Source organism: Microcaecilia unicolor, unplaced genomic scaffold (assembly GCF_901765095.1).
Source record: "Microcaecilia unicolor unplaced genomic scaffold, aMicUni1.1, whole genome shotgun sequence".
Taxonomy (NCBI): Eukaryota; Metazoa; Chordata; class Amphibia; order Gymnophiona; family Siphonopidae; genus Microcaecilia; species Microcaecilia unicolor.
The window spans coordinates 14,647-38,710 of record NW_021963362.1 but is presented as its reverse complement, the minus strand read 5'-3'; the positions used below and the strand labels follow the sequence as shown (position 1 = coordinate 38,710).

At 43.0% G+C, this 24,064-nt stretch overlaps 1 protein-coding gene across 1 annotated transcript in view; it reads right to left on the bottom strand.

Moving 5' to 3' along the window:
- Positions 1 to 24,064, bottom strand: part of LOC115459251 (sperm-associated antigen 5-like) — a gene marked incomplete at its 5' end in the record, with an annotated part of 101,832 nt that overhangs the window by 69,520 nt on the left and 8,248 nt on the right. Inside the window, 3 exons of the mRNA XM_030189108.1 lie at positions 5,263 to 5,335; positions 10,885 to 11,019; positions 19,403 to 19,495. Of these exons, the coding sequence (XP_030044968.1) occupies positions 5,263 to 5,335; positions 10,885 to 11,019; positions 19,403 to 19,495 (301 nt within the window). The remainder of the gene's footprint in view (positions 1 to 5,262; positions 5,336 to 10,884; positions 11,020 to 19,402; positions 19,496 to 24,064) is intronic.

Here is a 24,064-nt window from a genome sequence, read left to right as displayed (position 1 = left end):
AACACTTGAAGGGCTCTCATCAATCTATTTGTCAAAAGTTGAGCAGAAATTTTAAAAATTGGTTTTTAATAATGAGATGGGCCAATATAAACCACTGCTCATTTTGCTCTGCCCTGTTTATATATTACAGATATTCTTGCTATTCACATGGACAAAGAAAATAATCCCTCCTCTAATACTTCATTGCACATATGGGCCAACAGAACCACCAACTAAGACCCTTACTTCTTATAACATCTGGTAGGTAAGCCTGTCAATCCCTGGGATATCATCCTCTGGAAGTCTTTATTAACCTGTAATACCTCTAGGGTGGTAATCTTTGCCTCCCTATATTCCCTCACCTCTGCTACTTGCGGAGTAACCAAACCCTCTAGGTAAGGTTTCAACTTTTAGTCCTCAATTCCAATATTCCTTGCATATAATTGCCAAAACAATTTTGCAAACTGTTCCTTGAGTTTCTCATCCCAATACTGCATTACATCCCCCTTTCTCCTGATTTATAAAAATTTATAAACGCGTCTGTTTTAGCCTCCTAGCTAACAATTTACATGTTTGGTTTTTTTTTTGTTTTTTTTTAGATGAAAAACATAAATTTATTGAACAAAAACCAAATAATCAAATCAGCCCAACACAGGCCGTGTTTCGCCCAGCAGGGCTGCGTCAGGGGCTACAAGATAAATGACATAACATATAAAAAAAATTTAAATGTATATAAATACACGTATGATTAAAATGAAAATCAAAATGTTGATGAACATATAAAATTACAAATATATCATGTACATATACTCAATACAAAATCAATGAAAAAACTTTCTAGGCAACAACACACACAAAAAACATATACAAATATAAAAAATATGCAAAACAGCCATCACACGCAAAAGCCACCAACACCCAAAGGCAATCATCCCACACACATCAATGAAATGACACAGTATTCATCTGCCACACTAAACATGTCAACCACAAACATCAAATGGTTCAGCCCACACACATCAATGAAATGACACAGTATTCATCTGCCACACTAAACATGTCAACCACAAACATCAAATGGTTCAGCCCACACACATCAATGAAATGACACAGTATTCATCTGCCACACTAAACATGTCAACCACAAACATCAAATGGTTCAGCCCACACACAGACATCCATTGCAATCAAAAATAACAACCAAAAATGTTGACCCAAAAAATCAAAACAAAACATCAAATAAAAAATGAAAAAAATCAAACACCCACCTACACAGCCCTCCTCCACCGTCAAGGCCAAGCAGACACATGCACTGACGCAAAAACCGAAAAACAACAAAAAAAAAACAATCAAAGATATCGAATATGAAATACCAATGGAAATGAACAACAAAGAAAATGCAAAAAAACACCAATGGAAATGAATAAACATATAAAATATAAAAAATGAACTCACCTGTACAGAAGCCCTCCAAAATACAACAAAAAAACCAGCCAAACACTCAAAAAAGTGACGACCCAAACAAATAACACGAACAATAATCCAATGACATATATTTATTTTTTTCTTTACACATTTTTTTGGTATACCTGCACCATTGACATCACCGATTGGCATTCTAAATGTATTACAAATTATAATCTTTTATAAGGCTTTTAAAGTAGCATAGTAGCACTGTTGTTCAGCTTATTGAGTCATTTAATTATTTTTTCATCCATACAGATTTTATTGGACGCGATTGGTTAGATGCAAAACTGACGTCATTTACTTTCGTCTGTATTTTTATCTTGTTTTTATATTAATTCTTAGATCCGATTCACATTTTAATTGACATGATTACATCCTCCCGAGATAGGTCTTTTAAATTATAAAATTAATTTTGAAAATCTTTTTTTCTTGCCCTTTGAACTTCAACTTCCTGTATTTAACTTCCTTTGTCAGTCACAGTGGTTTTTTCAGCCTACGGACTTGCTAGGAAGTTTGACAAATTTCATGTAAGTCGAGCTGCTCTTTTAATATTGATTTCTTCTGTCTTCTGCTGAAGTTTAAGCTCAACTCGGCATTTTTTAATTCATAACATTTTTATACAAGAAATGGCACTCAGTCGAAATAATGCTTATTAATGATTGATATATAATGAACTTTTGTTAACTAGATTTTGTACAACGTTATATAGGTAATAAGTCACTAGTATATAAAGAATTCAAATTATATATGTTTAAGTACTAACAACATTATCGATTGATACATAACTTTTTAATAAAAATCAATTATAACATGTCATTCAATCATTATTCACATTCTCCATCTAGGTCACCACTCCTTGAGTATCCGGCTTTCCTATTATATTTTAGAACACCTCCACACACGTGAGCTCATTTTCCATACTTTTATTCATCTCCATTAACACTTTTCCACACCCTCTTTGCCATTCACCTCCACCAGCACCCCACACTCAACATCCCTGTTCCTTTACCGTTTTTCAGCTTCTACATCAACACATACATCCACTCAACCCCGACAACAAAAGAAAACCGTGCAGGTGGGTTGCCCCATTCAACCCCTTCATTCCTTATTTAATGTTCTACTTCAATCCCTCAAGTCAACATCCTCAATCACCATTTTTGACCACAATGGATGTCCAACAATTTACATGTTTGTTGTCAAACTCATAATATTTCTGCTGGACCCTGTTTAACTGATAGTCAGGGATTTCTCAGTTCAGTCCTTACTCTTTCGAACCCATATCCCCCTTCTATCTTCTCTAGATCCTTATAAAAAGAGCCTCTCCTTTTCTTCCTTACAGCCCATAACAAGCATCTTCTCCTCAATATCGCCTTCAACCCATCTCATAACATATCAACCCCATTTACCCAATATTATTAGCCCATTTTTGCTCATTATTTCACCTTACATTTCTAAACCAATTATGGAATACTGAGCACAAACAATGCATCTATAGATATCCTCTACTATGGCCTCATATTTAAGCAGATCATCATTCAATCACCAGTACATTTAATCCTTCCCTTGTCCTAACTGCTGTAACTCAGCCCATATTGGAACACAATCAGACCAAGTGATTGGGTCAATGTGGGCCATGCTTGCTTCTTGCATCCACGTTCTAGCAACAAAAAGGTAGTTAATTCTGGTTTACGTACGAGGGCTGGAGTAGAAAGAATAGTCCTTTTGTTTAGGGTTCAGAGCCCTCTAGATATCAGAGTGTATGTCTCCATCAGCCCTCTAAGCACCAAATCCTATATTTAGTCACCTCCTTAACTTGAAAGGGGAAATCCTTCCCAATCAATATTGCTACTCCTGCCTTTTTTCTGCCTTTTTTCTTCCTTCTCTGTTTGAACTCCAAATACATCTTATCTCACAGTAAGCCTTCGCATCTATTTTTTAAATCGTGTGTGTTTCTTGGATAAATACTACTATTACATCTTAAGCCTTAATTTCTAAGTAGCAGCTTTCATTTGCAAGCTGAATTGAGGCCTTTTACATTCAGAGTACCTTCTCCCACAGAGGAACCCATTGTATACTTCTTCTAGGATATCCGCCTTTCAACCACCTGTTCCAGCAAGTTTACCTGACTACACACTCCCCTCCTTTCTTCTCAATGTCCACCTCTCTTCCCCCTTCCAATACCCTCCCCACCACCCTGTCTCCTCCCCCTTACCATGTAGGGCCTTCTTTTTGCACTATATCAATAAGAGGAAAGCAACCCACCAGTGACACGCCTACTCTCCATTTATTTTTCATCATTCAGACTTCTCTTCTATTGCACCATTCACCTCACCTCAATGTTCTCATTTTCACTTTGCTATTAATATTCACTCTACACCATTTTCCCAAATCAGGCACTTAGTTTAATTTCCCTCCCCTCCATGTCTCACTCTCCCCTCCTCCCTCCAGTCAGTGGTTTGTCTTTCCAAGTCTCCCAGTTCCTCAAGTCTCATAGTGCTTCTTGCTTTCCTCCTGCCAAATGTTCACTTTGTTGGAATGCATTTGGCTGCTCTGAATATGTAGGCAGTCTCCTCAATTGCTTGCATATTATTGTTACTTGCTGTAATTGTATTAGCTCAATCTTATCCCTGCATCTCTCCTTGCCTCCCCCACTGTCCAGTAGGATATTCCAAGTTTATTTAGAGGCTTGATATACCGCTTGTGGGATATCCATCAAAGCGGTTTACATAATATAATATAATGGAGGACAAAGGGATGAAAAGAATTCCTTTAAGACAGTAAAGGAAAGAGCAGCCTGTGGTACAAGAGGGTTAGGAACTTGGGGGGGGGGCAGATATTAGGGTTTCAGGGGAAAGGGAAAGAAGATGGGATGCCATCATGCAGGGCTAGTAGACCAGCGGTCAGTAAGCGGTAGAGGTATTACAGGCTTGGATGTGAGCAAAGTACCATAACTGGAAGGTTGTTCTGTAGGAAAAGCTGAAGGGATGTTCCATCTTGTCACTACTTCTTCAGTCCCTTTTACATAAACACACACTTAATATTACTTTCCACTGCAAATATTGACAAATCCCTCTTTTCTCAATTGCTCCTATGCTTCCTCCACTGACAAACCTTTTCAGAACCTCCTTCTACAAATAGTGAGCCATACAATCATATCTCTGGGGAGAGTGTTTTGGTTTTTTGTTTGTTTTTTTTTTTTTTTGGGGGGGGGGGGGGGTCCTACTTTCATATCGGCTCCCATCTCCTCTCGACCCTCTTCTTTGAGAAAAATACCACATATCTCTTGCACTAATTCTGTGCAATTTTTATATTTATCCAGTTCTGGCACTTCTTATTCTAAGATTGCTCCTGCACAACCAATTTTCTAAGTCCTCCGGTGTCTCCTGATCCTGCAGCAACTGCTTATAACTTTTGCGCACCTCTGAAGTCGCATGCTCATGGTGCTCCATGTGCACGACTGCATCCTTCAATTCATATTTGTATACAATGAAGTCTTTTTAAGATCAGCAAACCATTCCCTAAGTTTGATTCAAGTACATATGCTCTATCTCGCCTCCCCCATCAGACTCTACTTTGGAGACACTGCTGCTGCCATCATGCTGCCTTGGGTTTCAGGGACCTAAGTACAGAGAAATCACATTTCCCATGAAATGAAAGACCTGCTAGTCATAGCCTTCTTGCTGAAGCTCCTGCAAGGTAACATTTGCAAAAGAAGCACTTCATTTAAGACATTAATCTACATAGCATTTGCTTTGGATGATGGCAGAGACTGACTAAAAGATATCATATTAGAAGGAGTTATGAGCATGTACACACCTGCTGCCAGTCGTTTTCTTTCCAATATGATCTGCTCATTTTGAGTTATCAAGTTTTCTAGCTCAGCACATACCTAAGAACAAAAGCACAAATCAATGTTTTATGCAGGAGAGGTGGCCTAGCAGACTGTGAACTCAAAGTCTGAATTGCTTCACAAGTAAAAGGGTTCTGGTAGATCTTAAACAGAACACCAGCTGACCTCCAGCAGATTGTACAGAAAATCTACTAGCAGAAGAAAGTAGCATGAAGAATGATTAAAAGTAGATTTAAATAGATATGTAAAGTGATTTATTCTTGCAATATGTACCTTCCTTTGACTTTCTTTCCAAAACCAAATATATTTTTCAACATGACCTGTTTCAACTAAGAAGAAATTAGATCTTACCTGCTAATTTTCTTTATTTTAATCCCCCAGACCAGTCCAGAACTTGCAGATTGTTGAGTTCATTGACCTGCCGGTTAGAGGTAAGACCACAGCACAATTATGTGTTTTCTAAGGACCGTGTGAAACTTCAGCAATTTAGTATAATGATAAAGCTGTGAACACGCTCAGAAGAGGAATACTTTCTTCCTTCTAATTCTTTGACCACAAGGAAATGTTAATGTTTCACCATACTAGTCAAACTTGAACTTGAATGTAGAAGACAATGCCATGATGAAACTTTTAAAAAATTGCAGCTGAATGTTGAAGGAAGGGTGGGTATTTGGACTGGTCTGGTAGGACTAAAGAAAAGAAAATTTGCAGGTAAGATCTAATTTCTCCTTCCTTAGCATCCCCCAGATTAGTCCAGAACTTGTGGGATGTCCCAAAGCAGTCCTCAATATGGGTGGGAAATAAGACGGTTGCTGCCCTCAATAACTTGACACCACAAGAAAGGCATCCTGCTTGTGTTAAAATATCCAGTTCTATAATGTTTACAAAATGAATGCTATGTAAGGAGGACCACACAGCTGTTCTACAAATATCCAATGGTGAGACTACCCTTAGCTCTGCTTAAGAGGTTGCCACTCCCCATGTGGAGAGAATTTAAGAATTAATGAAGGCTGCATATCTGCAAGAAGATAAGCAGATGAAACGGCTTCCTTCCATTACGCTCCACAGATTAATCCAGACTTATGGGTTATGTCCCTCTACCAGAAGTGGAGATAGACAGAACTCCTAGGTTTACTATATGTGGTCATGTGCAGCCAGCTTAACCTCAGTATTTTCTCCATCTAGCAGGTGGAGGGTCATACCCATGCAGCTCTGTTGAGGTGCTGTTGAGCCTGAATTGGGGTTGAGGCTACCTTTGTTGTATTTTGGGGGGCACAACTGGTGATGCCAGGTCCCTTCCCCCCCCCTCCCCATCTCCGTGGGCTGTGTAGTTTTGGTCTGCTTGCTCCCAGCTTCACTCATGCCTCCGTTTCTCAAGTTTAAAAAAAAAAAAAAAAAAAAGGGGTTTGCTGTGGAGTGGGGTTAAAAAAAAAATTCTAACAAAGGACAAACCACAGGAGCACTGGGCTGAAAACAAACCAGCAGCACATTGGGGGGGGGGGGGGGGGGCTTAGTTTTAGCCAGCTGTTTAAGGGGAAAGCATGTTGGCGCCATCAGAATCAGAAAAAGGGCTGCTCCCGGTATGGGGGCCAGAAAGCAGTATCTGGGAGCTGCAAAGTATGCTTGCATCAGGATTGCAGGGACTGCAGCATCTGGATTCTGCAGCGAGAATGTCGGCAGCAGAAAGCACTGAGTCGCCCAAGGCTGTTTTGGTGGAACTCTGGCCAAAGAATTGCTGTGTGATCCTGTGGGTGCCATCTTTCCCCCTTCTAATCATGTGGGTTTTACCGCAGCAGCAGGAACACAGCTGAAGCAGTTTACTGAATCAGGTCTAGCGGAGGCAGAAACCGGGAGATGGGAACTTCAGGGGACGGGACTGGTGGAGCCGATGCTGCCCAGTTTTCCCCAGAATTTGTGCTTTTAATGCACAAGGCTTTTTTACTGAAGTGTACGGGGGTCAAGTCCCTTCCAGGTTTCCATGCCCCCAGGGGCACCTGGACATCCTCCCTCCGCTGTTGCCTAAGAGACCATGGGTGGAGGCCCCATGGGCCACAGATAGCAGCTCCAGGCACTCTAACACAGAGGAGGGCCACCTGTCGGGGGACTCCCTTCAGATACCCTTGGACGCGCTTGAGGAGGGGGGAATTACCGCTGGAGGGGGGCGATCCCACAATGGCATGCCTGTTCCGGAAAGGGTTACCCTCCCTCATTATCCAGGCACTGGAGGTGTTGAACATTTCCCCTTCAGATGTTGCATCTGCAGTGTCTTCTACCCCTTCCATTATGTCAGAGACCAAGAGTCCCTCAAAGTCCTTCTATATTCATGAGGCCATGAAGGTCCTCATTTCGGTGCAGTGGGATGAACCGGACGCTGGTCTTCAAGTGGCACGGGCTATGGCGCGCCTTTAGCCCCTGCGTTCGTTGGGCTTAGAATCCCTTCGGATGCTGACGGAGAACTCCTTGATTATGGCAGTCACAAAAAAGACCAGTTTGCTGGTGGAAGGGGGTACAGCTCTTAAGGGCCCACAGGATCATAAGCTGGAGTCTTCCCTTAAGATGGCACTTGAGGTGGCGACCTTATGCCTACAGTTAGTCATCGGTATGCGGGTCCTATACAGCATGTGCATGTCTCTTGTGGGTCCAGAGGGTGTCCTCTGCGAACAAGCTCACCGATTCCCTGCTGGCCTCTCGTTAGATTTTCCAGCGTTAAGGCAATCGGAAACGGTTAGTGTCTCTCATTACAATAGGGTTTCTACACAATTTGCTCATCTGCATTCTGTTTTCGTTAGCTGCTACCGTCATCGGAAAAAATCTTTAGTGCATGCCAGGGTTTACTACTTGCTCGTTAATGGCTCGTTAAGTTTAGTGCATCTGGCCCTCTGTGAGAACTGGATCTTGACCCTTTGAAGTGAGATAAGGATTCTTTTACTGAGGATGTGTTTATTTAACAAAAGGACTGAAATGTTATCTTTTAAGCAAATGTAATATTTTTTATGTACCTTTTGGCAATTGTGACAAACGACATACCCTATATGACATATTCCTGGAAAAAAATAATTCTTTCTACTTTGGTTTGAGAAACTAAATGCCTGGTCTGAAAGGCAGGAGGAAACGCTGACAGTCTTCCTCAGTTTGCCTCAGCATACTAAGGAATAGGCGTCTATTTCCATGGCAAATCTCTTTTGTTTATGTTCACTTAATACCCTGCTTTTGATTTGATGCTACTAATTTCTTATTTTTCATATTCTTGGGTAACAGAGGGGCATAATCGAACGGCGCTGGCCGGCCAACTTCGGGGCCTGTGCCGCAAGGGGGCGGAGCCAACTGTATTTTCGAAATACGGTTGGGGCCGGCTAAATCAATCACCGGGTGTAGAGGAGATGGCCCCATTTACCACCACAAGTGTAACAGGTAGGGGGGGATGGGCCTGGGTCCACCTGCCTGAAGTGCACAGCACCCACTAAAAACTGCTCCAGGGACTTGCATACTGCTGTCAGGGAGCTGGGTATGACATTTCAGGCTGGCATAGAGGCTGGCAAAAAAGTTTTGTTTTTTGGTGGGAGGGGGTTGGTGACCACTGGGGGAGTAAGCTTCTGAGGATCCATTCCTTCTGAACAGGATTCCTTTATGTTTATACCACGCATGTTTGAATTCCATTACTGTTTTCATCTCCACCACCTCCCGTGGGAGGGCATTCCAAGTATCCACCACTCTCTCCGTGAAAAAATACTTCCTGACATTTTTCTTGAGTCTGCCCCCCTTAAATCTCATTTCATGTCCTCTCGGTCTACCGCCTTCCCATCTCCGGTAAGAATAAAAGGAAGGGAAAGGGAAATGGGACTTGATATACTGCCTTTCTGTGGTATTTTGCAACTACATTCAAAGCGGTTTATGTATATTTAGGTACTTATTTTGTACCAGGGGCAATGGAGGGTTAAGTGACTTGCCCACAGTCACAAGGAGCTGCAGTGGGAATCTAACCCAGTTCCCCAGGATCAAAGTCCGCTGCACTAACCACTGGAGTGGAGGAGTGACCTAGTGGTTAGTGCAGTGGACTTTGATCCTGGGGGACTGAGTTTGATTCCCACTGCAGCTCCTTGTGACTCTGGGCAAGTCACTTAACCCTCCATTGCCCCTGGTACAAAATAAGTACCTGAATATATGTAAACTGCTTTGAATGTAGTTGCAAAAACCTCAGAAAGGCAGTATATCAGGTCCCATTTCCCTTCCCTTCCTCCACTCCACTTTATTAACGTGAGAAGCTTCTTTTGTTTATAGCTGTTTTTGGTACTTATCAGGCAAGTGGTCCTAAGAAATCAGTTGGGGAATTTGTATGGGTGAGGTATTGGGTTTTTGGTTCTGAGGCCCAGCACAAACAGGCCCAAACACAACCGAGAAGGTGGTCTGTTTGCTGCAATCCTTCAGCTGGGTGGTCAATATGAAGAAATACCACCTTACTCTGTAGCAGTCTCTAGAATAACTGGGATACTTTTCAACACTCAGGTGAGCAGGGTGTACCTGCTGGAGCCCCGCAACCTGCGCCTACAGGGTCAGATAACCAACATGATGCAAACCCCTGCCCCCAAGGCATGGGACTACGTTTAGGTGTTGGGTTTGATGGCAGCAACATTGGAGGTGGTACCGTGGTCCAAGAGCCATATGCAACCCCTGCAATTATCCCTGCTGATTACATGTTCCAGATTCCTTGGACTCCACGCACACGATTTGCCATTCGCTTGTAGTTGCTTCCGGAAACTCAGCAGAGGGGGATGCCTCTGGCGACGCCGGAATGGATCATGGTGACCACAGACGCCAGCCACCTACCAACTGTAGCTTTGGAGGCCACTTCATCTTTCCTGCCTAACCAAATAGGAGTGGAGTAGCCTAATGGTTAGAGCACTGGCCTGCGAACCAAGGGAAATAGAGGTTGATTTCCATTGCAACTCCTCAACCCTCCATTACACCAGGTACAAAATAAGTACCTGTATATAATATGTAAACTGCTTTGATTGCAACCACAGAAAGGCGGTGTATCAAATTCCTTTCCCAAATGACAAGAACCTATCAGATGTCTGGAATTCATTGGTTAACTCTATCTATCTAATCAACACCTTAACATCTAGAAGTCTGAAGGCAGCAAATTGAATACCACATTGTCCCTGGTAAAGGATGGCAAATCTACTGACTGATTCATATGAAAACCTTTGGCAGAAAGGAAAGGACCATGCAAATAGAAATTCCACATTTAGTAAAGCAGAGAAAAGGATTTCTATAGGAAAGGGCTTGAAGCTTTGAGACCCTTCTGGTCCTTAAGACCACAGCACAATTCAGTATTTTCTATCTCCACCTGCTGGTCAATGGACTCAAGAACATGCAAGATGTGGACTGGTCTAGGAGACGTTAAGAAAGCTTTAATTTTTTATGATAAATGTATTCAGAACATTAATTACAACTGGAGCTTTAAAACAGGATAGAAGCAACAGAGCTACATTCATATTCATATGTTTTCTCATGTAGGCTAGTACTCCTCTGCCCTTCAGAAATTCAGTACAAGGTGGTTTCCTATATAATCCCCCTATTTATATTACCGCTTCCTTAGTTTGGATGGCCTCTTCCAGTTGAGATTTCATCTCTTCTCGCAGCTGCAGACAGCCCTGCATCTTCACACTGATCTTCTGCAGTAGCTTTGTATGCTTTGACAGAAACTCCCTTATCCGGCAAACCTGGAGCATAAATATTTCAGCAGTAGGAAGGTAGAGAACCAGTTCCATGATGGCAATCTCCCCAAGACAAATGACAGCACAATGGCAGATACAGATATGTGACCAAATACAGCTCTATGGCACACATGTGGAAATTTGAGGCTCTGAGACAGGTATGTAATAATGTACAGCTCAAGATAGTAGATCTGTTCATAATACTAATAAATATCCTTACAGTTGTACCACTTAAGATTCTCTTCACCAATAGGGACCATTAGGAGGACTAATTTAACAGTAACACACTTTCTTGATGTTGCCTTAAAGCAGGCCTCAAGAAGTAAAAGCTACTTTGTAAAAAGGAAACTTTTACAATTTTCTGCGTAAAGATACTGTGATTGTAAGCCATATCTACTCAGTTTACTTTTGAGTGATATTTTTTCACACTGATAATTAAAAAGACTAAAAACACACAGGACTTTCGAAACCTCTACATCGATTGGCCTCCATGTTTTTGGCGGCGAGCAAGATTGCAGTGGCATCAGCATGGAAGCAACAATTGACTCCCCCAGCAGTGAAAGTGATACATAAAATGGACTACTTCTACCAAATGTCTAAGTTGACGGCGTTAAAAAATGGACAATTAGCCCAGTTCTCAAAAATTTGGGATAATTACAAGGAGTGGAGACACCAGGCTGGGATTGACCTTGATGCACCCCAGTTGATGACACCACGACTCTGAACACTGCTAAAAGCGAATGGACTGAAATATACCATCGACCCAGTCACGGGGGCAGCAGTATCGGGACTATCGCAGGATGAAAACAGAAAAGACATAAGAGCAGGGAGTTGGGGAGGGGAGGGACAGGGGAGGGGATATGGGAGTTTTCATATGTAGATCACAGCAATATACTCCGATTTGTATGTTAAACTATATAAATACTAAAAACATGTAAAACTAAGGGCTGCACTTCAACGGGACCTGAAGCATCTAAGATGGCCAGCTAAACCTTAGCTGGCCATCTTAGATGAATTTTCAGTTGCAAAGAGTTGTAGGTGAAAATTAACCTGCATTTAGATGGTCAAAATCAGTAAGTCAAGTTTTTACATTTAAAGTATATTTTCTTTGAGCCCAATCAACAGAGGATTTTTCTTGATACTAAAATGTCTACCAATACCGAATGGGGGTGGGGGGGGGGGAGGGTAAATGGGCTGTCAGGTACTATTCTGTTTCTTTTAATTTACAAAATTTTTCACTGCCTTTCAAGCAAATAGCCCATTTAGGTGGCTACAATAAAAAGACTAAAAAATAAGCCATAAACTTAAATAATAATCATAATTAAAAAAGACAAAAAAATGTTTTAAAAAAATTAGAAATGACCATTTTGAGTTTATTCTTCAGGCTCCCAGAGTCTCCCCATCATTACTTATGTAACGGTCTGACCAAAAAACAAAACATGTTTCCAGGTTCTCCTTAAATTTAAAAAAGACCGTTTCTGTTGTAAATAAAATGGACTACTATACTAGTATAACCCTAATCATAGAATAGAAGAGAACCCACAAATAAATCAAAATATACTCTTCAGGTAGAACAAATGACAGGCAAACATTCAAAATATGCAGGAGACTCTACAAGACTTTAATAAATGAAAGATAAGGAAAAAGCCTCAGAACCTTACCCCGGCTGTCTTCCAAACAATGCAACGGCGATTTGATAACTTCATTGACATAAAAACCTTCTGTCTTCAAAACCAAAGCGCTCAGTGCAATGCAAATTCTCAAAAGGAACTTTACAATAAGGAGACTTATCTGCAAGAAGACGGGTTCCAGTCCAACCGACGATGGCCAGCATTTCGCATTAAAGCTGCCTCGGAGTACTTCCGGACTAAACGAAACATGAAATCAGAAATTCCTCCTGAACTGTCCACAAAACCAAATTAACCACTGAATACCTCTCTCAATCGAGTGCAATAGCATTTCATTCAAAACCACCTTCACAAAGATGGCCGAGGGATGCCAATGAGTGTCTTAACTAGCTTCATCCAAAGTCCTATCCTATCTAACAGGACACTAAAAAACTGCTTCAGGAAAAAAGAAAAGTCAGAAAATGTAATAGAAAGCATTCCACTAAATCTAAAATTGTTCCTGCTGTAATAAACAGCATCATCGATCAGTAACAGTCTCAGTAACATGATCACACAACATTGTAATTGACTGAAAATGTGATTTCTCTCTAAAAAATGTTGCACTAACAGAGTTTATTTATTACATTTCAAACAACTCTTATGTTCCATTAAATAGTTTTAAATGAATGAGAGGTCTGTCCAATGTAAACTAAAGGACAAGGACATATAATCATATACACTACAAAAGAGGAAGTACAGTTTGTTATATATTGTAATTTAAACCTCTTATAAGAAACTAGGAAAAAATGCCCGTTTCTGAGCGGAATGAAACGGGCGCTAGCAAGGGGCCCCCTCCCTCCGTCCCTCGAAGCTACTTGCCTTGTTCGCTGTGTGGGCCGTTTCGGCCCTCGAGTGTCAATAGCTCTGCCCTCGACGTCATGACGTTTTGACACGAGGGCGGTGCACACACTCCAGGGCACACCGGATATCTCGGGCGCCTCAACTTCCGTGGAGGCTTCAGAACGTTGGGGTTGCCTTTTATATATATAGATAGGATCTTCAAATCCATCAAATTCCATAGTAACACTACAAATACTACATTCCTGACATCTCCAATGATACCATAAAGGTGCAACAAACTTAGGTACTTTATGAACATCATATGGACTCAATAATTCTTTTCAGATAGGTTGTCGGCTATAAGCCATTCTCAAAAAGAAAAGTCCTGAAAGGCCAGAACAGTTTCAAGGATGCACCAATATCTCTTGAGTATATGCAGAATCTTTGCAGTTCTTGGTGTATACTGTAGGACAAATAAAGAGCATGATCCACATCAGTTTTATCTCAAGGTAGAAATAAAAGGTCTCTGTTCAAAAACCGTGCGTTTATAAGCATGCCGTAATACCTGATGAGGATAACCTCTCACACTCAAGCACTCTTGTAAATTGTAAGCCTTTGAAGTCATCAATATTGCTGCAGATCCAGTTGTAACGTGCAAATTGGAAAAATGATAAACTACTGTCGTAGTATTACTGGATGATTGCTGGAATGTTCCAAGAACGTGTTTCCTAAAAACTGTTTTCAAAATTATCTCCATTCTTCACGACCTCCACGTCCAAAAAAAAAGATATGCAAGTAGGATGATAGGAAATAGTAAATCTAACAGTGATATGATGTGAATCCAACCATTTATGAGATTCCAATAAAGCCTTTTCAGAGCCAGTCCACACTACAAAGATATCATCAATAGATCATAGCCATATTTTGATATAAGGACTAAAAGAATTAGATGAAAGTCACGTTTCTTCAAATTTTTGCATAAAAAGATTCACCACAGAAGGAGCCATAATAGTGGCCCCCACGGTTACACCAGAGATCTATTGAAAATATCTCGATACCTTAAATAGATTTTATGCATTGCCAGAGATAATAGTTCCCGTAGAAATGCAGTTGGTATTCTTCTGGTGTCAGCATCATAATCCAAAACTTCAGTGACAATCTCTAAAGCCTCCTCCTAAGGAATGATGGTATATAAGGATTTCAATCAAAGTTAACAAAAAAAATAACTTCTTGAACTGCTGTGATCTCATCAAGTTTTAACAAAATTATAACATATAACGAAAATTACAACATATTGTACTTCCTCTTTTGTAGTGTATATGATTATATCTACACTACCCAAATTGTAATGGTCTCAAATATAAATCGACCTATGCATCCAGCTTCTTCTATTTAAGTACACAACTATGGAATGCACTGCCAAAAGCTGTGAAAACAATACACAACCATCTTAACTTCAGAAAATCACTAAAATCCAACTTGTTCAAAAAGGCATACCCCACGGATCCAACATAAATGCCTACATCCTGCAACACAACACATCCAAGGACCGTATTGGACACTTATAACCCTCCCTACCTTTTACCCCTTTGTGCTTAAAACACATGATCCTCATTGTTTACTACACTATTTTGTATTTGTATATCTACCAAACTGGCAACCGCCTTTACAGTATTATATAAGTCACAATGAGCCTGCAAATAGGTGGGAAAATGTGGGATACAAATGTGATAAATAAATAAATATGTCCTTGTCCTTTTATTTAATATGACAGACCTCTTATTAATACAAAACTCATTTAATGGAACATAAAAGAGTTGCTTGAAATGTAATAAATTGCAAGCTCCATTACTGGAACATTGTTTGGAAAGAAATCACGTTTTCAGGCAATTACAATGTTGTGTGATAGATCATATTACTGAGGCTGTAACTGATTGATGACGCTGTTCATTAAGCGGGAACAGTTAAGAAACATTTTTAGTTAGATAGGATATTACATTGGATGAAGCTAGTTAAGACTACTGCAACCTACTCCTCCCACTTAGCCATCTATCCCCCCTTCAATCCGTTCAGAACTCTGCTGCGCCATCTTATCTTCCGTCTGGACCGATATGCTCATATCACCCCTCTCCTCAAGTCACTTCACTGGCTTCCGATCAGGTACAGCATACAGTTCAAGCTTCTCCTACTAACTTACAAATGCACTCGATCTGCATTACCTCTCTACCCTCATCTCCCCTTACGTTCCTACCCGAAACCTCCGCTCACAGGACAAATCCCTCCTCTCAGCACCCTTCTCCACCACCGCCAACTCCAGGCTCCGCCCTTTCTGCCTCGCCTCACCCAATGCTCGGAATAAACTCCCTGAGCCCATACGCCAAGCCCCCTCCCTGCCCATCTTCAAATCCTCGCTCAAAGCCCACCTCTTCAATGTCGCCTTTTACCTCTACTCAGGAAATCTAGACTGCCCAGCTTGACATTTTGTCCTTTAGATTGTAAGCTCCTTTGAGCTTACAAAGAATGTCCTTCTTTGTTAAATTGTACAGCGCTGCGTAACCCTAGTAGCGCTTTAGAAATGTTAAGTAGTAGTAGTAGTAAGACACTCATTGGCATCCCTCGGCCATCTTTGTGAAGGTGGTTTTGAATGAAATGATATTGCACTCGATTGAGAAAGGTATTCAGTGGTTAATTTGGTTTTGTGAACAGTTCAGGAGGAGTTTCTGATTTTTGTTTTCTTTTTAGTTTGGTTTAGTCCGGAAGAACTCCGAGGCAGCTTTAATGCGAAATGCTGGCCATTGTCAGTTGGACTGGAACTCGTCTTCTTGCAGATAAGTCTCTTTATTGTAAAGTTCTTTCTGAGAATTTGCATTCCACAGAGCACTTTGATTTTGAAGAGAGAAGGTTTTTTTATGCTGATGAAGTTACCAAATTCCCGTTGCACTGTTTGGAAGACGGCCAGGATAAGGTTCTGAGGCTTTTTCCTTATCTTTCATTTATTAGAGAGTTTTGTGCATATTCTGAATGTTTGCCTGTCATTTGTTCTACCTGAAGAGTATATGTGTAAATAAAAAGGAAGTATGTTCCAAAGTGAAGGATCTGAAAATGCAAACACATGCTGATGGATGCTTTTGAAATGAATTCAAGGTGGGGAAGGGGAGAACTGAAAGCTAAAAAGCTTGTGAGGTCCTGAGATCACATGAGGGACAGAAGGGAATCAGACAGTTAGCCAAACAGACTGGCCATGTCAAATGGAATGCTCAATGGGACAAAACCAAAATCTTGTAGTTAATATGATATGGTACAGGTAGCTAATGTGGTGCTACTAGATAGGGTGAAACTCAATCACATTTACAATCCCTTTCAGTAATTTTAACAGCTGTACTCTGAATAAGCTAAAGCCAACAAAGCAGTACTCCAGGGAGCCCACTACAAAATATATTACAATAATTGATTCCGGAAATGACTGGTGAATGGATAAGAATGTTGAATTTCTGCACTAAAAGAAGATTCTTTATAGACCAAATTCTGCACAACACAGCAAATGAAAATCTTTTTTTAGCTTAATTTTAATGGTTTACTATGAGGCATATTTTCAAAGCACTATGGGAGGCTAAGTTCCACAGGTTTCTTTGGAAACCTATGGAACTTTGGGAGGCTAAGTGCTTTGAAAATGAGCCCCTATATTGCCTTTCCTGATGCATAACAAGGTGGTGTACAAATTAATAAGGAAATCAGAAAGGACTCCAACTTACATAAATGGAAAGTAAGCAGGAAATATACAAACAGAATGGTCACATCAAAAAGCAAGTATTCAAACAGTATCAATCAGGCACTGGGGTTAAAGACTTTCTTGTTACCAGAGCGCTTCCCGCCCCATCCCCAAAGGCCAACCTGAATAGATGGGTCTTCAGTGCAGTCTTTGCAAATGAAAGCTCGAGACAGAGAGAGGATGGAAGGGCATTCCACAACAATGGAGCAGTACATTAAAAGGCAGACTGTCTAGTAGAATTGAGTCACCACTTGATGGAATATGAAAATGGCAGTCATTAGAATGTAAGAATAGCCATACTGGGTCAGACCAATAGTCCATCCAGCCAACTATCTGATTTCTAACAATGGCCAATCCAGGTCACAAGTACCTGGCAGAAACCCAGAACAAAGAAATCTTGGGGAGGGGGGACATAGGGAACAACCAACAATAAAAGATAGGGAGAGATGCCAGTATGCAGAACTTTATGAATGAGAATCTTAAACTGAACATGATAGAATACAGGCAACCAGTGATACTGGGTAAAGGGAAGTGTAATATCTGATTTATGAGTACGTGCATTCCCTCTTTCCAGACTGACCCACAGTGCTTCTTCCTTATCCTGCAGGTCCTGCAATTGTGTGGCTTTAATATTATCTTTAACACAAAGCCCCTCCCCCTCCCTTTCTTCCTACCCTGTCTTTCCTCAATAGATTATAGCCCAGTATCAGGGCTGGTCTTAGGCAGGGGTGACAGGGGTGGTTGCACATGGCCCCGCGCTCCTAGGGGCCCTGCATCTCTGGCACGTTCTGTCCGTCTATCTCGGAACAACTCCCTGCTCCGTATCTTAATGTGTATCCACATTTCAGTACAGAGCATCTGGCAGCGACAGCGATTTTCATATCTCGTCAGTTACAGAGCCCAGAACCTCCTCGCTGTTGCAACCCGCCCCCTTTTGATTTCACTTCCTGCTTCTGAAAGGGCGGGATGCAGCAGCGAGGAGGCTCTGGGCTCGGCAGCTGACAGGATACAAAAAAAAAAAAAAATCACTGAAATGGTGGGGTTCTGAGAGCTCTAAACTCTTTTAAACTCTGATAAATTATGGTTTATGGTGGCGGACGAGGGTAGGTATGTAGAGGGGCCCACTGAACTGGTCTGCACAGGACCCAGCAATTGCTAAGACCGGCCATGCCCGGTATAACTATATCCCAGTCATGGTTCTCTGTGAACCATGTATCCATGACTGCCACTAAATCTAAATCAGCTTATTCAATCACAGTCTCTAGATCCAAAACTATTTCCCTTACTACATGCATTAGTATACACTAATATTAGTTAAGAGATAAAAAAGGAATCCCTAGTTCTCCTTAAGGAAAAGCTCATCCCAATTTAATAGGGCGTAGCTGGGGAGCCTGAAGTTGGGAAGAAAGCCCAAGGAAGCAAGTCAAAACCCCATGGCCAGAGCAAGGGGAAAAAGCCCAGTCTAGGAAGCATTTCCTTGTTCTGTATCAAATAAAAACTTTTCTTCTGTTCTGGGCATCTGAAAGAGCTTCACCACAGGCCCCCAAACCAGGCTACTCTTACATGCTATTACAGCATACTTTTGAATTTTCAAAACTATACAGGTTACAGTTATTTTCCAAAGAAACAATACTTGTAGAACCTTTTCCTGGGCAATTATCAAAGGAAAAATATTTCCGTTTATTAACTGGTACAAAGTTCTTGGGTAAATATAAATTTCTACCTCTTTGCACACTTTTGAAAAATGCCCGCTATAATTCTGGCATCGAGTTGCTTTCATATAGCCACAGGAGTGGTACAAACTTGTCATTTGTTTCTGAGTTGTTTGCCATATTTTCATGACCCATTTTCAGCATTTGAGTTTCTGCAACTAATAACTTATACACTTATCTGTGAACTTCAGAATAGCAGGGCTATGAACTGATAATAGAATAAATTCATGTCCGTTACAGCTTTCAGCATCCAGGAAGTGTGATTATACACCTACATACAGTGTGCATCGGAGTGCAACACAGTGCTTACTGAATTATTCTAATGGAAACTCTGCAGCCAATTATGTAAAATTTCTTGCTATATGTAGTTAAAATTAATAATTTAATATTAAATGTGTGTCTATGCTCTCAAACAGGATAATATATAACCCCATGTACCACCACAGTTGCTGGTAACTTACATCTTGGCTCATTGCTTTTTTTGCCTCCTGGGTCATCCGATAGATTTTTTCTGCAGACTCAAAGGTGCTGAGCGATGTATCATATAGTGATTTCTGTAAGAAAAAACACAATACACACACAAAAAACCCATGCTTATCCATTACGGAATTCACTGCCATTAGAGATAAATATCAAGAAAGTTTGCATAAGAAATTCAAAATAGGTGTGAAGACATATATTTTCAAAGCACTTAGCCTTCCAAAGTTCCATAGAAACCTATGGAACTTTGGAAGGCTAAGTGCTTTGAAAATGAGCCCCATAGCTTTTTGCTCAAACCTTGATCTCTCTTAGAACCCTAAGAAATAAAGCTCAGGGTTTCTAGTCTTTGCAGATGCTGTTCTCCTCATGTGTCACAGTTATATGTTTGTCCTCTGGCTTGAATTGTTGCACTATACATTTCTTTCCATTTGTTAAACCTGTCCTTTGGTCTTTGTTGAGTACTGAACCCTAAACTTATGATTCTTTCTGTAACTTTTAGATATTGTAAAACTACTTTGATATTTAATTAGAATAGCAGTATAACAAATTCTGCCTGTAAAGAATTATATTGGAGCTTCAAGTGCTACTAAAGAGGTTGCATTCAAAGTATTGCTGAAGCTAAAATGTGAAATGAAGTGGCCATATATCCTGGCACCTTGAAGACTATCATCCAGATAATCAGGTTTTAGGAAAGGCCATAGTACAGAGACATAGTAACATAGTAGATGACGGCAGAAAAAGACCTGCACGGTCCATCCAGTCTGCCCAACAAGATAAACTCACATGTGCTACTTTTTGTGTATACCTTACCTTGATTTGTACCTGTCCTTTTCAGGGCACAGACCGTATAAGTCTGCCCAGCACTATCCCCGCCTCCCACCACCGGCTCTGGCACAGACCGTATAAGTCTGCCCAGCACCATCTCCACCTCCCGCCACCGGCTCTGCCACCCAATCTCGGCTAAGCTCCTTAGGATCCATTCCTTCTGAACAGGATTCCTTTATGTTTATCCCGGTTCTGACTTCCCTTCTAAGTGAAGTACATTCTAGACTGGAACAAGGTTACATCACATTGATTATCACACTCCGGTCACTTACAGATAAAGTGAATGATACATACCTGTAGCAGGTGTTCTCCGAGGACAGCAGGCTGATTGTTCTCACGACTGGGTGACGTCCGCGGCAGCCCCCACCAACCGGAAAAAAGCTTCGCGGGACGGTCGGCACGCAGGGCACGCCCACCGCGCATGCGCGGCCGTCTTCCCGCCCGTGCGCGACCGCTCCCGCCAGTTGAATGACTAGCAAAAGATGAAACACACAACTCCAAAGGGGAGGAGGGAGGGTAGGTGAGAACAATCAGCCTGCTGTCCTCGGAGAACACCTGCTACAGGTATGTATCATTCACTTTCTCCGAGGACAAGCAGGCTGCTTGTTCTCACGACTGGGGTATCCCTAGCTCTCAGGCTCACTCAAAACAAGAACCCAGGTCAATGGAACCTCGCAACGGCGAGGATACAACAGAAATTGACCTACGAAGAACAACTAACTGAGAGTGCTGCCTGACCAGAATAAATTCGGGTCCTGGAGGGTGGAGTTGGATTTACACCCCAAACAGATTCTGCAGCACCGACTGCCCGAACCGACTGTCGCGTCGGGTATCCTGCTGGAGGCAGTAATGTGATGTGAATGTGTGGACAGATGACCACGTCGCAGCCTTGCAAATCTCTTCAATAGTGGCTGACTTCAAGTGGGCCACTGACGCTGCCATGGCTCTGACACTATGAGCCGTGACATGACCCTCAAGAGCCAGCCCAGCCTGGGCGTAAGTGAAGGAAATGCAATCTGCTAGCCAATTGGAGATGGTGCGTTTCCCGACAGCGACCCCTAGCCTGTTAGGTTCGAAAGAAACAAACAATTGGGCGGACTGTCTGTGGGGCTGTGTCCGCTCCAAGTAGAAGGCCAATGCTCTCTTGCAGTCCAATGTGTGCAACTGACGTTCAGCAGGGCGGGTATGCGGCCTGGGGAAGAATGTTGGCAAGACAATTGACTGGTTAAGATGGAACTCCGACACCACCTTCGGCAGGAACTTTGGGTGGGTGCGGAGCACTACTCTGTTGTGATGAAATTTGGTATACGGAGCATGAGCTACCAGGGCTTGAAGCTCACTGACCCTACGAGCTGAAGTAACTGCCACCAAGAAAATGACCTTCCAGGTCAAGTACTTCAGATGGCAGGAATTCAGTGGCTCAAAAGGAGGGTTCATCAGCTGGGTGAGGACGACGTTGAGATCCCATGACACTGTGGGAGGCTTGATAGGGGGCTTTGACAAAAGCAAGCCTCGCATGAACCGAACGACTAAAGGCTCTCCAGAGATGGCTTTACCTTCCACACGATAATGGTAAGCACTAATCGCACTAAGGTGATTCCTTACTGAGTTGGTCTTGAGGCCAGACTCTGACAAGTGCAGAAGGTATTCAAGCAGGTTCTGTGCAGGGCAAGAACGAGGTTCTAGGGCCTTGCTCTCACACCAAACGACAAACCTCCTCCACTTGAAAAAGTAACTCTTTTTAGTGGAATCCTTCCTAGAGGCAAGGAAGACCCGGGAGACACCCTCAGACAGACCCAACGCAGCGAAGTCTACGCCCTCAACATCCAGGCCGTGAGAGCCAGGGATTGAAGGTTGGGGTGCAGCAACGCTCCGTCGTTCTGCGAAATGAGAGTCGGAAAACACTCCAATCTCCACGGTTCTTCTGAGGACAACTCCAGAAGAAGAGGGAACCAGATCTGACGGGGCCAAAAGGGCGCTATCAGAATCATGGTGCCGCGGTCTTGCTTGAGCTTCAGTAAGGTCTTCCCCACCAAAGGTATGGGAGGATAAGCATACAGGAGGCCGGTCCCCCAACGAAGGAGAAAGGCATCTGACGCTAGCCTGCCGTGTGTCTGAAGTCTGGAACAGAACAGAGGCAGCTTGTGGTTGGTCTGAGAGGCGAAAAGATCCACCGAGGGGGTGCCCCACTCTCGGAAGATCTTGCGTACCACTCTGGAATGGAGCGACCACTCGTGCGGTTGCATGACTCTGCTCAGTCTGTCGGCCAGACTGTTGTTTACGCCTGCCAGGTACGTGGCTTGGAGGAGCATGCCAAACCGGCACGCCCAACGCCACATCCCGACGGCTTCCTGACACAGGGGGCGAGATCCGGTGCCCCCCTGCTTGTTGACGTAATACATTGCAACCTGATTGTCTGTCCGAATTTGGATAATTTGGTAGGACAGCCGATCTCTGAAAGCCTTCAGTGCGTTCCAGATCGCTCGGAGCTCCAGGAGGTTGATCTGCAGATCCTTTTCCTGGAGGGACCACAGACCCTGGGTGTGAAGCCCATCGACATGAGCTCCCCACCCCAGGCGAGATGCATCCGTCGTCAGCACTTTCGTGGGCTGCGGAATTTGGAATGGACGTCCCAGGGTCAAATTGGTCCGGATGGTCCACCAGAGCAGTGAAGTGCGGCAACTGGTGGAGAGGCGGATGACATCTTCTAGATTCCCGGTGGCTTGGAACCACTGGGAAGCTAGGGTCCATTGAGCAGATCTCATGTGAAGACGAGCCATGGGAGTCACATGAACTGTGGAGGCCATATGACCCAGAAGTCTCAACATCTGCCGAGCTGTGACCTGCTGAGACGCTCTGGTCTGCGAAGCGAGGGACAGGAGGTTGTTGGCCCTCGCTTCGGGAAGGAAGGCCTGAGCCGTCTGGGTATTCAGCAGAGCTCCTATGAATTCCAGAGACTGGGTGGGCTGGAGATGGGACTTTGGGTAATTTATCACAAACCCCAGCAGCTCCAGGAGTTGAATAGTGCACTGCATGGACCGGAGGGCTCCTGCCTCCGAGGTGTCCTTGACCAGCCAATCGTCGAGATATGGGAACACGTGCACTCCCAGCCTGCGTAGGTACGCCGCCACCACCACGAGGCACTTTGTAAACACTCGTGGGGCGGAGGCGAGCCCAAAGGGCAGCACACAGTACTGAAAGTGTCGTGCGCCCAGGCGGAATCTGAGATACTGTCTGTGAGCTGGCAGTATCGGGATGTGAGTATATGCATTCTTTAAATCCAGGGAACATAGCCAATCGTTTTTCTGAATCATTGGCAGAAGGGTGCCCAAGGAAAGCATCCTGAACTTTTCTTTGACCAGGAATTTGTTCAGGCCTCTCAGGTCTAGGATGGGACGCATCCCCCCTGTTTTCTTTTCCACAAGGAAGTACCTGGAATAGAATCCCTGCCCTTCCTGCCCGGGTGGTACGGGCTCGACCGCATTGGCGCTGAGAAGGGCGGAGAGTTCCTCTGCAAGTACCTGCTTGTGATGGGAGCTGAAGGATTGGGCTCCCGGAGGACAATTTGGAGGCAGGGAGGTCAAATTCAGGGCGTATCCGCACCGCACTATTTGGAGAACCCACTGGTCGGAGGTTATGAGAGGCCACCTTTGGTGAAAATATTTTAACCTCCCCCCGACCGGCAGATCGTCCGGTACGGACACTTTGAGGGCGGCTATGTTCCCGTGGATCCAGTCAAAAGCCCGTCCCTGGCTTTTGCTGTGGAGGCGCAGGGGGCTGCTTAGGCGCACGCTGTTGACGGGAACGAGCGCGATGGG